At 25.8% G+C, this 16,788-nt stretch overlaps 1 protein-coding gene across 5 annotated transcripts in view; it reads left to right on the top strand.

Moving 5' to 3' along the window:
* The window catches only part of Polr2H (DNA-directed RNA polymerases I, II, and III subunit Rpb8), a 657,278-nt gene that overhangs the window by 610,709 nt on the left and 29,781 nt on the right, over nt 1–16,788 (top strand). Inside the window, exon 4 of one of the 5 annotated variants that reach the window (XM_075367533.1) lies at nt 11,417–11,499. The exons of the other annotated variants lie outside the window; for them this stretch is intronic. Coding sequence (XP_075223648.1) covers nt 11,417–11,468 — 52 coding nt within the window. The 3' untranslated portion in view covers nt 11,469–11,499. Of the gene's footprint in view, nt 1–11,416; nt 11,500–16,788 lie in introns of those variants that run through there. 5 annotated transcript variants of the gene reach the window in all.

Raw genomic sequence — 16,788 nt, forward strand, 5'->3', positions numbered from 1 at the left:
TTATGAAACTCCTTTTGTTGTTCATTGTTGTTCTTTCATTTAAACTGTTGTTTTTATATAAATTTATTTCTAAAGTTCATATTGTTCAAGTTTATATTTTTTTCTCGCATTATAACGTTTTTATTCTATTGTTTTCTGTTTTTCTAATGTTTCTACATCAATATATTTTGCTATTCATTTATTCCTTCTGACCGCTTGATCCTAAGTCATTTACTTTTTTTTTATTTTGGTTTGGAAATTTTCCAATTTTTTATTTTTGTCCTAAAAATTTCCATTTACTGGATTTTTTCTTCGCAGATCTATTTTTCTCACCAGTTGTTTTCGACTTCTGACGACCAAATTAATTCAGTTTTTTTGTTTTTAAAGAATTTGAATATCTTCTTCCTTTCTTGAAAACTAATAAAACATTAATTTGTTCTTTCTTATCAAATCATAACATTTTTTGGTTTTTGTTGTATATTTTAAATTGTTTTTTATTTTACAGATCTTTTTTAGGATAGTTCTTCTTAGTCTTTTTTTTTATAATTTTTTAATTTCTCCTCTACTGTTTAGATTTAAAAATCCCTATCTGTAAAGACATTCGGTTTAATTTTTTTCTCAGTATTTTATTAATATCAGTTATTATTTCATCTAGTATTTTGTTTCTAGAAATTGAATATATATAAATATTAACCAAAAGATGCAAATTTTATTCTCAATGCATAAAGATCAAGATCTTAAATAATTTTAATAATACAAAATTTGCTATATATAATTAAGTTGTTAAAAAATATTTTACAAGTGCAAAACAAATTGAATGTATTTGTTGGCTGTATTCTAAAAAGGTTTCTCAATAATTTTCTTAAGATAACTCACTATTAATGACACTGCCACTATTAATTTCACTTGAGAAGCAGGTGCATAAAACAAAAATTAGACCGCATAAGAACAATTTGAATATAATTTGAGTTAGGCCATTTGTGTAGTTTTCAGTCATTTATACAATTTGTTTAATATTGTTTGTTTTTTATAGGTGTTATCATTAAATAATTTTTAAGTGTAATTATATTTATACATTTATTTGGTACTCGTTAGATAACTTAATTGAAGACTAATTTAGTGGATTCACTGATGCTTTAACCATTTGGAAGCAGCTAGCAGCTATATCTGTAATAATGAGTGCCTTGCTTTTCATTCAGCGCTAGATTAATGCCCTTTATTGATTTTACATTTTTAGTGGCCTTTCATGTTACTGATAAAAAGTTTCCAATTTTGTAAGTCCATTCATATTTCTTTAATCACCTGTGGAAGAATAATAGCAAATTTTAATTATTATTTTTTTTGTAGTTTTAAAAGTATTATGTTTATTTATATTTTTTTAATAATTTATTACCAGAAATACATGTTTAATGAACCGTATCATTGTTTGTAATATGATAACAGAATATCTGTAATTAGAGTTGAGTTTTTAACTCAAAAGAAATTTATTTTTATTTTATTGGACTTATGTTATTTTATTAATTGACTTGCTGGGTGTAAGACCTACAAAAGATCTAGATATCTACAAAATCACTTAAACTTATAACTTTTATTAAGCAAATGGATTACTTACATACATTTGGTGTAAAAACCAGAAAGAAGTATTTACATTTATTTAAAAAAAAAATTATATATCTAGAAATGTTTTGTAGGTTTTTAAAAAAAAAAATTAATTTATTTCTACTGTATTATTATTTATTAAATATTTTTAATTAATGGTACATTAGAAGGTCTTTACTGAACATCAGTTCTTATGTTCTTTTTTGTTCTTCGTTTTTAAATTATGATTTATAATTATTCTTTACGCTTGCATACAAATGTGTGTTCCGTACCCTTGCATAACATGTTTATTATACATGTATTTTTTTGATATTTTGTGATAATTTTATTAATTATTTTAATTTTATATCTAAGTAAAAGTTTTAATTAATTTTTTATTTAAAGCCATAATAATATGTTATGGATGTACTTTCTAGTTCCTCGTATATGTTACTTTAATAATTACTTAAACCGAAAGGTTTAAGTTTTATTTTTATTAAAAAAATTTAAAAAACTTAATTGTATCTATCAAAAAAAAAAAAAAAACAATAACTTATATTGTATGTGTTAAGTATGATTTCATTTGTAATTATGGTAATGACTTGTATAAAGTTAATTTATAATAAAAATAGAATGTCTATGGTTTTTATAAATTGGTTCTGTAATGTAGAATGATTTCTACAGTTACAGTATGGTATGTTGTAAGTAAAATATGTGAGCAATATTCTTAACAATTGAAACCCACACATTAATCTAAACTGATGTTAAATTGGCCACCTACACATTATAAAATGTCTTAGTCCTTTATTTTCTACATTTTTTCCCTAACATCACCCTTCTAAATTGGCCACCTACACATTATAAAATGTCTTAGTCTTTTATTTTCTACACTTTTTTCCTAACATCACCCTTCTTCATTATTTGCATATCATATTGTTACTTTCATTTTTTAAGTTAATAAAATGCATGTGGCATACATTTTTCATAAAATCCTAAAATAAAAAAAAAAAACTTAAAAAATGCTTATCTATTTTTGTATTATATATTTTTTTAATGAAATATATCATTAATATATATTTAATTTTAAAATAAATTTTTTTTTTTCTTTTTGTGCAATCTCATTTTAACATACATTCCACTGAACTGCCTGAATATAGTATAACTAATTCTGATTAGGATTAATTATCTCGTAACTGACTGTTAATTATGTTAGTTGTAATTTGAAATTTGACAGTACCTTTATCCAGATTCATAGTAAACATTGCTGAGCCAAAATTCTTATTAAAGCTTAATAACGTGAGAACTATACTAAAATGGGCATTGAAATTTTAAAAAAGGTTAACACAAAACATGTCATTAATGATATAATTTAAACTATTATTAAATTATATCATTAGTTTATGTGTTAAATAATTTAACTTTTTAACAAACACAAAAATTATAGAAAAATATTGCAGAAAGTCGAAGAAACTTACTTACAAATAACATAACTTATTTATGTGCATAATACTAATACGATTTCAAAGCATAATACCAGTAATATGTATTGTACTAAATATAATTTAATGTAAAATAGTTTTAGAAGGCAAAAATTCATCAAATGAATGAAACACATCAATTATTATAAAATGATGTCTTTTATGGTCATTTTGATGAGTTTTATTTCTACCAGTGGCGGTTTGTAGCTAAAATGAATGGGGGTGCTGCTCCAGAAAATTATTTTCTTGGCCTTTTCAAGGACATGTTTAAAGTTTTCTGTAAAATAAAAGAACTGAAAAAAGAAATGAATCAAATAGAATAGCTGGAAGGATAATAATCTAATTTTACACTTTATCACATTCAAGAATATTGTATATGGTTTTTAAGCACGCGTGCTTAAAAACCGTATTTGGTTTAACCGAATAAATAATAAAATGTCAATACAGATAATATTTTTTAGTACTATTAGATAATAACTTAGCAAAATGTTCACTTAAACATACTAGTCAAACGGTGCTTAATTTAAATTTCTATGTACACAGAAACAAATACATAATTAGTTTTTACTAATTACCTTCTCTTTCACCCTTTCAGTGTGTTTTTGGACAGATTTGACAATCAAAAAGCCGCCCTTGCTTTCTGCCATCTTCTGATCATACTGAAAAACAACTAAACCGCTTTCTTATTCCTTCCACCAATTAAACTAGAAAAGGGAATGAACAAACATTCCATACACACGCGAAGCAAAATAACTACTTTCCACCAGCACGCCAGGGTCAGAACTGTGGGAGCAACAGTGCTCTTTCCCTTTCCCTTGCAGCCTCGTGTGCAGCTTCCTTATGTACTCATGCATATAAAATCCAAACACCACACTGCTGGAACTGTGAAGCGCACAGTTCCACATAAAGATTTTTGTATCTATTTCATAAACTGGGGGATGGCTACTGACATTAAGCTTAAGAATTATGTATTGTACAAGTATAAAGAAAGAATTAAAGAAAAAAAGGACTCATTATATTAAAAGTTATCAATAATATCAAGTGAAAATAGGGGGTGCTGCAGTTCCACAGTGCTTTTACACCAACCGCCACTGATTTCTACTATATTTTAAGTTCAGAAGTTTTTGTACTTGCCTCCTCTTATATAGCGGGAAATTTTAAAATAATGTTAAGTAATTTAAAATTATGATGTTTATTGTGTACATTATCCTTTTATCTTTTATTAAGATCATGGATAATTCTTTTTTAAGGCTAATTATTTTATAGTTTCATATACATTCACAAAGTCTAAATTTTGTTAATTTTTGATTGACGCGTAGTAGTCTGTTTTGTTGCTTGCCTCCGGGTATGTGTTGGTCTTTGTGAGCAGTTGTAGTGGGAGTATACAGGACAGGTAGAGGAAGATAAAACAGTGTTCAGTCTTCAATCCATCACATGTGTGCTTTTTGCTCCGCTCCGGCGCCGCAACAGAATAGCTAAAATATACCTTTAAACTTACATGAAATGTACGCTTTCAAAATTTATATTTAATGCAAACTAGGAATTACCAGTGAAATAACGATACAAAAGTCTTAACTATATTTTCTGCTTTTTATTTGTTTTATATTTTAATGGCATTTTTTTAAAATGTTTTGTTAATTTGAACGTAAGTACTCTGTAAAATAGTTCTGTATTTAATATGTGATGTAATGAAACCATGATAAATTTTTATATTTAATTTTTTTTATCATTCAATCTACCAGTTATTTGTAACTATCTTTCAAATTATATGCGTACTTAACCAGAGGAACTTTTTGGGGTTAATTATAAGAATGTTTTCTTCAGTAGTAACATCAGTAACATTACTAAAAAAGGCTCTGAATAATTAACTATTAATTTGTACTCTGAAAGGTTTGTTTTCTTGTGATTTTATGCGAGTCACATATTTAAAAATATTATGTTTTATGAATTAAAAAGTAATTATATTTTTTTCTTTGGTTTGAGTTTGAGTCTTAAATTATATGGAACTAGAACTAATGAACAATTAACAATCACTGTTATTAATGTTGTAAGTGGAAACATTTGTAAATAACTTGAAATAATTTTGTATCCCTTTTTTAGCTGTTATACTGTTATGAATTATATAATTTATTTATCTAGATATATAGAATAGTATTTTTTAGAGTAGAAGATTAATAAATAGTTTTAAATTAAAATATTTTGTATATTAGAGTAGTGCTAATAAAACATTGTACTTTTTACATTACTTCATTAGATTATTTTACGGTGTACATACCGTGTATTTTCACTTACTTATTTTGTTGCTTGTTTATTTATTCACATTGTGATTTATTAAATTTAAAATCACTTTATATATTTTTAGTTTTTTTACATCTATTATATTTTTTTTTGTTTTTAAATTTCGTTTATTTTTAGACTAATTTGTGTAGGTCATTAATTATAATTAAATTATTATTCATTATTACTTTAATAAATTTCCTACAGTTAGTTTTTTTTTTTTTGTATAGATGCTTTTTATTTTATGTAGAAACTGCATCCATTCTTTCTTGTGTCATATATAAAATTATATTCTAGTGAATTGTATGTGCATTATTTTGTCATAACCTGTAACTTATTTAAAATGTAATATTCTTTTCTGTAATTATAAAGTATTGTTAAAATGGTTTGTTTTATTTATTTATTGTATGTATTATGTAACAACCTTTACATCATGATTCTGATTGTTAACTTGCAAAGAATTTATCTTCTGTAACTAAACCTTTTGTAATCTTTCTGAATTATAGAGTGATAAAAAAGAAGTCGATCAGAAGTAAAATCTTTTTATGATTCATATTTTTGCACATTTATTTTCTAAGACAATTAGATTTAAAATTACTTTAATTGGTGTAGAAAAAATATTATTTTAAATTTTGGAATATTACATTGTATTGAATCATTTATTTGTTTATATTAAATAGAATTATGACAAAAAATAAAACTATGTAGCATGTAGATATAGTTCTCAAAATACATTTGTAAATTACCCTATTAAATTTATAATTCTAAAATACATTGGTTTTTTTTTATACAAATTTGTCTTAATTAAAAAAAAATCATGATTCAGACTATATTTTACTCCTAAAGAAGTAATTAAAAAACTACAACCAGTTACAACTACATTTCCAGTTTTTGTAGGTTTAACACACTGATCGTAGTTATGTAATTTTATAATCATTAAAAAAGATGCAGATTAAGGCATCTATTCTGAATAAGCAGCCGTTCTAATTGTTGCAGTTAATAGAGACCAAATTAAATAGTCCTAAAAATAAAAGTTTTACAGCATAAAGGTGAAAATGAATGAATAAATATAACATTATTAATTTTAACTGAAAAAAAGTAGGATTATCACCTGATATGCAATTAAATTTACTGTGTAAAGTATTATAATTATTTTCTGTGAAATATATAATTATGTTTAATAACGATAACATTTTTTAGATTTATTTTTCATAAACATGTTTATAAACATCTCTGTTTGTTGTTGAATTTAAGTTTTAGTGGTATTATTGTAATTAGAATGGTAGTATATTTTCTTTTAATTTGTTTTTGACTTTATATATATATTTTTTGTTATTACTTAAAAGCAGGTTGATAATTTATATTGGAGGATTTGTTTGCTTATTGATTAAAATATCAAATATTTTAATTTCAATAAATATATACCAACCATGATTTATTTTAATGTTAATGATATGTCTGTCAGATGTCAAAAAGATATGGTTGTAGATGATCTGGTATAAAACATCAGTTGCTTTAAAAGAATGCTATAATCATTTAAAAGTACCTACGTGGTAGGGTTACTGAATAGTACTCGTATAATACATCTTGTTCAAACGTGAATATGTTTGCATCTGTGCTTGTGTATGTGCATTATTTCAAATATACATTCAAATGTAAATGTATAATTGCTGTATGAAAAGCCAGGATTATTTATAGTTTACTTGCGATTGTGTTATGTTATATAAAAAATGTTTCACGTTATAATTAAAAAAGTATTATATTGCTTGTTAAAAATATTGTAACTAAATAGTCTATATAAAACTAAGTAATTTAACGGTACTAATAACCAATTATTTGTTTAAGCAAATAGCTTGGTTCATTAGTAAGGACATATGTTCTTTAATAATGGGGCCCAACAATTAATTTTATAAATATTTTTCATAATTGATGTTCAGTTATTAGCGCTGTATGAAATCGGTCAAGACCAAAATGTCAAACTGTTATTAGATTCATGTCCTTCTATAAAGCAGTATTATATTATCTATTAGAAAGAGTTCAGAAGTCTGCCTTTTCCCAGATAGCACTGTGGTTGTTGATGATGTCACTGGAAACAAGATGGTTTGCCAGATCTACAGACGTTTACCCTCTTCACAAGATCACACTAGGATATACTGACTCTACAGGTCCTCTCATCCTAAAAATGAACCCAGCAGGGCCTAATCTACATTAGTAGAAACCAAAATCGGTAAGAAAAGATAAGGGTAAGGAAAAGGTATTTGATGGATACTACCCAAAGGATTCATGGAGAGGAACTGTCCACTCAGGATACCTTTGAGACCCATTCAGGCAGCTGAAGCTCTTATCCTACAAAAAAAATTTTCCGCGGAAAACAAAGAGAAGTACCTGAGAACAGCCTCAGATTTATTGGAGGAACTCCTTCATTCACTTCCATAATTGTATGTTATGCAAATATTAAAAAAACTAAGTTGTAAACTCTTCCCCTATTGGACGTTGTAGGATTGTATAATCAAGATAAAATTAAAAAAAAAATGGATTACTCATATTTGTTTGGTAAAGTCTTTTTTTAATAATTACATCACAACAAATTAAATTAGGTAGGTTACTGAAAGTCATGACCAAATATTATAATAGGAAGAAAAATTGAACATATTTTGTTTTGTAAATGAAACAACATTTTTAAATTGAAGTTAGTATATCAATTAATGATAAATTGACTTGTATTTTTAGCTAAATACTTATCTCAGCAGTCCTTTTAATATGTTGGCTCTCATTTTTTATGCATAATTGTATTTGCCATCATGTGTGCCAGCTCAACCACTTGAACTTTTAGAAGTGATCTTCACAAAAATATTTTTTCAAATCTGTCATTGGTGTTTTATGTGGAACCCACCATGTTTTTCCATTCTATCAGGCTACTAATAATTTGTTATAAGTTGTCAGATAAGGACTTGAAAGCAGTTTAAGTGACATCATGTGTAATCTACACTGGAAACTAGCTACGTCCAGTAATTCTCACAGTCCCCATCTTGTTAAAGGCTATTAAGAACAACCTTTGAGAAATAGATTACAACATGTAAATTTACAGTCTACACCGCTTGTAGACTTTTAATAAAAATGTGACTGTAGTTAATTTCTTTGTTAATTCTAATTAAGAACCATGAAATTTAGGTGCATTTTTAAATTAATATGATTGGTTTGAAGAATCTGAAGCTTTGAAGAACCAGGTTTTCATTTATAATAAATTTTTTACTACAGTATAAATAAATCCAATCGTGTCTTGTGATCCAGGCTGTTTGTTTCAATATATATCTTATTGTCAAGATTTTATAAATTGATTGTACGTGAACTTTTTAAACATATTTTTTGTCAGTTTTAAGTTCCTACCAACTTTTGGTGGTTTAGTAAAATTTGAATCTTTATATTAAAAATAATACAACTTAAACACCTTATATTTAGAAAAATTATTATGGTTCCTACTTCTGTTATTGTTTTTTTTACGCAACCTTATTTTGTGTTTTAATTATAGTTATATGTAAGTTTTTCTTATGTGATATATTATAAATGTTTGAGCTTTTTTTATTTATCGTTTCCATTCTGTGCTGTAACCAAAAATAATGCTCATAACTCGTCAGAAAACTGAGCTTGGTAATAAAGATAAAAAATAAAGTGATATGATATCTCTTATAAAAAAGATATCTTTCATATTTTTATTTGTTTATGTTAGTTTTAATATTTTTAATTTTACTTTTACGTCATATAAATTATTTGTATATTAAATTTCTTAATTTTATGTTATACAGTTTAATATTATAATATAAATGTAATGATAATTAGTTGCTTTTAATTGAATTCATCTTTTCTGTGTAAAAGGCTATTTCATGTCATTATTTTCTCTTGCCTATATAAGCTTGCAGGCTTATAGTATGAGTTATTATCCAAGTGCTGAATACTTGGAGAATAACATCACAAAATACAAAATTTACACACAAAAAACTGTTCTATGAAATCTCATTATTTTTATTAAAATTTAAATATTAAACAATGTTCAAGAAATTGAAAACACTAGTAGTGTTCATTTGTTAAATTATTTTATTATCATATGTATTCCTTTAAATTAAATATTATGTAAATTAAACTGTGCAATGTTATTTTTTATCTATTTGCTGAAATGTAAAATCTGTATTTAAAAAATTGTTATATCTTTATATTCTTGAAAATTACATTACATAAATTTTTTTCTTAATAGTTCAAAATATATTTTTTCATTTGTTATGTTCCATTATCATTTTTAAGTGTTCAGTTATTTTATTTAAGTTATATTCATTTATTATCCTACAATTTTTGTCAGATAATATAATTTCATACATTTTTTATTACAAATAGTGTATATAACAAATGGGTGTATGTTTGTTTTTACATTCTACCGATTACATCTTTTATATTAGTATGAAACATTTTTTTTAATCCATGGAAGGTATTTTTACATACTTTTTAGGAGATTATATATATATATATATTATGGCATTATTTATGACCTTCAGTATTTAATCATCTTATAAGTAATCTTACCACAGCTTAAGTTAACCGTTTGTATGTGATATAATTCATTTTTCTTTTTTTTAATTTCATTGTTTTATCAAAATGTGGAATCGATTATTGGGAGGATTAAATTTTCCAAGTTGTCAATATAAAGCAGCATTTTTGGGTTTAATTTGTATCGGTTGACCAAAGGTGTATATTTTGTCTAGTATGAAATGTGGGATTGATGTGTAGACAGGATGTACTAGAAATTTTTAATGTAGTAATGTTACATTAAAGAATGTTCTAAATTAAGTCATTTTTGTTTAAAACTGCCTTAAGTAGTTAAAAATAGTATTATTTAAAATGAATAATTGATCACTTGTATCAAGTAAAGTAGTTGTCTTAATTGTTCCTTTTATGTTCTTAAAAATGATGAATCATCTTTTACTAATTCAGATTTATCACCTATGTTATTATCCAAAGTTTTGAAGTTAGGTTAGTTTACTAAAATTCACATTACCCTACATGTTAATCGGTAACTGATGTTTTCCTTTTTGTCATAAACATTCTAAAAAAGTCTTAATTCAGAAAGAGTTGATGTTAATTAATCTTGTAAATTTTTTTATTATACGGTGTATTTGTATTGTTTTTCATTCTGTTAATATACATACAATATTGAAAATAGAAACAAAAAAAAATTTCATTTATGTATAAGTCTTTTTCATGCCTTGTTATTTAATTAAAGCATAATCTTTTGGCATATAAAAGAACAGTTGTGAATGATTCATAACCAATGCCCAGCAAAAATTAATGAAGATAAATTGATGAAAATTTGTATACACGTTCTTCTTACGGTGTAAGTGCGCAATAAGAAAGGATTTTTTTTTTAATTTTGAGTTAAAGGGTTAAAATGGATTCTAGGCTTTGTTTTGAAACCCGGTAATTTTTTGGTGTGTGTAATCTTCATGTGAATGTTTAGAAATCAATATCTAGATTTTTTGATTTCAGAGTTTAAAGGGTTAAAATGGGATAACATTAATTTTTTACTATTTTTTAAAATTTTTCTATAACAAATGAAGATATCAACTTGATTTTAGGTGTGTAATTTTCTTGTGAATACATAAAAACCATTTTCTTGGTTTTTGAAAATTCAAGCTTGAAAGAGGTGAAAAAAGGTAAAAAAATGTTTAAAAGCGTTTGAAAATTTTCTCCATTTCCAGCTATACTAAATGAGATATTCATTTGATTTTGGCTTGCAAATACTCTTTAGGCAAATATCAAAACCATTTTCAGGTTTTTTGAATTTTATTATTTTAAGGGATAAAAAAAAATTTTTTTTACATTTTTGCACTTTATATTACCGCTATTGAACCAGTCTTTATGAGATTTTGTAACATTGTGATGATAATTTATGTTTATAATTCTTATTATTTCATGAGCAGAGCCGCAACAGGAAATCTGAAAACATATTAGTAGGTCTTGTACTGACCAAATGTTTGCTTTGAAGAAATTACAGTACACTTATATTTTTTATAAATGAACAGATTGTAATTTTTATTTATCATTATTATTCTCACAAGCATGAGGTTAATGAAAATAAGGGGTCCAGAGAGCAGAGCCGTGACCGGCTAAACATCCTCTGTGTATGACAGGAAAGGCAAAGGCAAGTAACTGTATATATATATATATATAAACATAATAGCATCCCTAGCATAGCTTCCCCTGCTCTATAGTATATATATATATATATATATATATATATATATATATACATATATATGTGTATACTTTAAACATTTTTATTAGGTTGTTGTTCGATTATTAAGTATAAACTAACAGTTCTGTGGATTATAGAACTCGTTCATTTTATACTGAATTTACTAATCTATTTTCTGTATCAAAATTGAATAAATAAAATGAAAATTATTGTATAAAATGGAATTGTTGATCATAACTGACTGTGGAAGGTTTAACAGGTGCCAAAAATAAATGTTACTGTATCAGTGATACTGTTAGCATTTCCTGAGTCATCAGATTACACTAACTTTTGACTAAAGAAAGTAGTGGAGGACCCCTTCCATTGATTCCTGTGTTTTATTTTTTTATTTTGTTAATATATTCAATTTTTTTTTTTAACTTCAATATTTGTAAAGAGTATACAAAGTAACATGTACTGTAAATATAACAGCATTCAATAGATGGAGGGTGACTTGTTCATTGAAGGTTAACAGTGGATAATGTTCTATCCATTTCTTTTCCATCATTTTGGATTTCCATCCATTTCATTTTTGTTCTTCTTCCTTTTGTTATTCTAATTTAACTGTTCATTTTTTTTTTAACAAAATTGATTTACTTGTATAAAGTAAGGCTTCGAAATTTAATTACAGTACTTATTAAGTTATCATGCAAATAAAAAGGGTTGCATTATTCTAAAAAAAAATTTGGAAACATTTTACACTTATTCTGCCTAATAGCAAGGAACCTTAGAGCAAAATTTCATAATCCTAAAACATGTTTCACTAAGTGCATCGCATACACCAAAAGGTTGAATAAAAACAGTACTTCATTACATGTTGTAAAAGATATGATGGGTTTTAAAAAACAAATTTATTGAAATTAAAATCTTTATTTTATCAATTAATTTGTATTTTATAATTAACATTTTTTAGACATGTACAAAAGAAATCATCTATTTTTAATTTTTTTTTGTTCCAAAAAAAATTAGAAGTATAATAAAGGACATAAATTTCAAATTTAATAACAATGAGATTCATGAGCTAAAATTTTATAGTCTAAAATCACCTTACAAATGTATTGTGTTATGTTATAAAATTATGCATATTTATTGATAAATTAATTTTAATTTCAATAAAAAAAATTGAGTAAAACTTAAAAAATTTAAAAATAATTGTTTTTTTATGTAAAATAAAATTTGTTGTAGAAAAATTCCAACCAATTAATATTGTAATTAAAGTTGTGAATTGCTTAATCTCTGGTTCAGTTAATAAAAGTACGATTTCTTCCTCAGTATTTTATTATCTAATCTTCTTTATTAAAATTATTAAATATGTATTAACTTGTACTGTTATGAGTGTATATAAAAAAATACATACACGCTTGAGGTTCTGTTAATAGAAAATTAAAGAATAAATTACTATAAAGGTGGTATAAATATAAAATATATATAAGTTATGTTACTTTCAGATGTTTTGTGTGGTTATGAATAATGCTCTTTTTGTAACTCAAAACAAACCCTATCTCTTAACGTAAAATTTACTGTTATAGACTGTTACTTATTTTATTTTCACTACGAATGGAATACTTAATGTGAATAGATTGTTTTTAATTTTTTATGTTATTTTATTTAAAATTTACCAGGATAATTTTGATATTTTCTTATCCTTTTCTTTCTGAAACATCAGCAGGATCCCAGACTTTGTACTTATTAAATATATTCAGTATTTCTTCAGTTGATTGACCTTTGTAGCTTTCATGACCCCAGACATCCACATTCCATGACCCTCCTTTTTTTATTTGTTCTCTTGGGTTTTATTATTATTTTAAATTACTTGATATTTATGTGTATTAATTTCCTGAATTAATTCAATTAAACGTTTGTTGTCTGCTGCTACATATGTATATAAAATTTTATTTTATACAGTATTTTTCAGATGTTAAAAATTACATTGAAAGGATTTTAAATGAAAAAAGTGAATTTTAAAAAATGGTACCCAGAATTAAAATTACATTAAGCTGATAAAAAATAGAATTATTTTACAAAGCTATTGTCTATTTTTAACAGTTTTGAAAAATAAAAATAACAAAGTAAATTTATTGCTGTAAAAAAAAAAATATATGAAGTAAATGTTACGTATAATTTTAATAACTAAGTTGTTAGTAGTACTGACTTATTGCAATTAATTTTGTGGAAGTACGTGATATTTTATATCCGTGAAAAAGTTTTATATTTTTCTAAAAATTTAAATTTACAATGAAATTTCTATTAACAAACATCTCCTGAACGTAGAGAACTGTAAGTAATGAACAGTTTATCTATTAATAAAATACTACAAAGAGTGACACTGAATTGCGGTTGAGAAAAGATTTATAAAAATAATGTGTGAATTCTACATTTTTTATAAAAATATTTTCACAGATTAATGAGATCATATTTCTTATTCATGTTTTACGTTATTATTTCTCAGTTCTTATTAGTGGGCTTTTACATTTTTACATGACATCTAAAAGAAAAGAATATGATATGGCTTAGTTATAACCTCATAAACCCCATTAATGCCAGTTTTGTGTGCAGTACAAATCAAAACAAATTGTAAATGATATTTACTCAAAATCATTTATAATGTTTTAATTATAATTATTAAAAATTTTTTTTGCAAAATGAAATCAAATTTTGGTGACACAAAAAATGTTTTACAAAAGGGAGTGGCGATACTTTAGATTTTATTCCCAACTATTAAAAAAAAAAAATTGGTGAATTTTAGTAAAGGTTGCTATATTTAAGTTCTACAAAACATTACATCATTTACTGAAATATCCAACATAAAGGAGTGACTGGAATAAAAAAAGACAAATTATTTTCAACACAGTATTTAAAGTCTCGCTTTGAAAAAACTGGTCTGGTACAAAATTGAGTAAAAATAAATATCATTCAATTAAAAAATTAATAAAATTATGATTTATTTAAAAAAAAAAGAAGATTATTCTCTATTCAGTTGTTCTTAATTTCACTTTTCTTTAATGTATGTTGTGCAAATTTTACTATGTTTTTATTTTTTATTGCATTAACAAAATGGAATGATTGAATATTGAATAACAACACGGTATTTATATTATACTTTTATACATAATATTCATTTACCATCCTAAAGTAATATCTCCAACAAGCAGACATACTTTCTAGCCCTATTTGTACATTATATATTTGTTTCATTGTAATTGTTTGAAATTAATGAAATAAAACTAATATTGTGTATAAAAAACTACAGTGATTAATAAACCTCAGAATTTATTATATTTTAATACTTTTAATTTTTAATATTGAGGCTCAAAATCAAACAAAACATAAATCATAAACAAAAGTTCATATTTTACTCGCAAGAAAATTAAAGCTTTTTATGTCAGAAGTACTGTAAAAAGTGAGAAGTAAAGTAATTTCTTGGGTCTTTTACTAAACAGAGTTAATTAGTATTTCAAATGCTCTGAAATGTGAGATTCAGTCCTTCAAATAATTTTTTCACTAATTTTACTATTTAGGATCTGGAAATGTACTGTTTATTATGCAGTTTACTGTATAGTAATGAATGAGTAATTTATTTGATATTTCTGTTGTTTCTTGGATCTCTTATTTATTATGTTAGAATCATAGGTGTTTTGTGTAATTATGATTATGACCAGCAGATATATTGTTCCTTGTAAAGTAAATTGTGTGAATTGCTAATGATTTGTAAACACATGTTACTAAGTCTGCAACCTTTGTATTGCCAGATTGTTGTGAATTCAACTTTGTATGTACACATGGATATATATAATATAGGCCATTAAAAAAGGTGCTTTATGATTGCAAGATTAAGTAATAAAATATTTAATAAAATTTATTTTTAATTGGACATCAAAATTACTAAAAAACTGAAAATTTACAACACATCTTAGTGCAGTATAATTCGAGCTTACGTTTTGCTCAGTAAATATCTAATGAAACTTTTACCTTCATCCAGTACAGTTAATAATGTCAGACATTAAAAAGTGATTCAGACAAGTGTTTTACGAGGTTAACTCAGAAAGTAAAGGAAATTTTGATATCCCTCCCAATCACATGTATGGCAGCGATGATTGTTCTGGTGTAACTCATAACTTCTATCAACTGTTCATTGAAAGCATTGTTTCATTGTTAGAGCTATTTGTGATTGTGTTTAAAAGTCTGTTTGTAACAAGTGCTCCTTTGCACCAAGGAAGAAATTTGAGCATTGATACATTTCCTCAGTTCAGAAGTTCAGAAGGGATGAAACCAGCAGATTATTTTTCAAATGTAGCAGCAGTATGAAGAGAGTTGTGTTTGAGTTGAAGCAAGATCTATGAATGGGTTGATCACCATAAAATGGTACAATTTCTCTCTGTAATGAACAGCAGCAAGGTAGACCTTCCACTTAAAAGACTAATGACAATATTGTAGCGGTTAAACAAATGATTCTCGGTAATCAATGAATTACAATTGATGACATTGCAAGCGAGTTGAATATAAGCTACAGCTCAGCATTTTCAATCATCCATGATTCTTTAAACTTTAAAAACGTCTGTGCTTGCTGGGTTCCACGTCAATTGACTGACATCCGCAAAGAGAATCGTTTGAAAGCATCCTCAAAGAGAATCATTTAAAAATTTCCTAGAAGCTTTTGAAACATTAGGAAGATGAAGGAGACTCATTTCTTAAGCGAATAATAACTGTTGATGAGACATGGGTCCATCACTTTGAACCCAAGAGTAAGTAACAAAGTTTAGTGCGGAAACATCCTTCATCTCCCACAGCAAAAAAGGTCAAAATTCAGATGTCTGCAGGAAAGGTGATAACTATATTCTGGGATATGGAAGGTTCACTTCACAAAAGGTCAATCAGTAATCTGTGACAACTACTGTGAGCTACTGCATTTACTGAAGCAAAAAATCAAATCCAAAAGATGTGGTTAACTTTCCAAAGGCGTGATTTTGCTTCAGGATAACGCTCGACCTCATACGGCCAAAAAAACAGACCTTTGCCTTTAAGATATCAGTTTTGAACTGCTGGACCACCCTCCATACAGTCTGAACCTGGCTCCAAGCGATTTTCATCGTTTTGGCCCCTGTAAAAGAAGAGTTGTGATGGATTCATTATTGATCTGATGAAGAGGCCATAGAAATGGTGAACATTTTTCTGCACACCAGACTGAAGACTTTCTTC

The sequence above is a fragment of the Lycorma delicatula genome, chromosome 5 (assembly GCF_047948215.1).
Source record: "Lycorma delicatula isolate Av1 chromosome 5, ASM4794821v1, whole genome shotgun sequence".
NCBI classification, from domain to species: domain Eukaryota; kingdom Metazoa; phylum Arthropoda; class Insecta; order Hemiptera; family Fulgoridae; genus Lycorma; species Lycorma delicatula.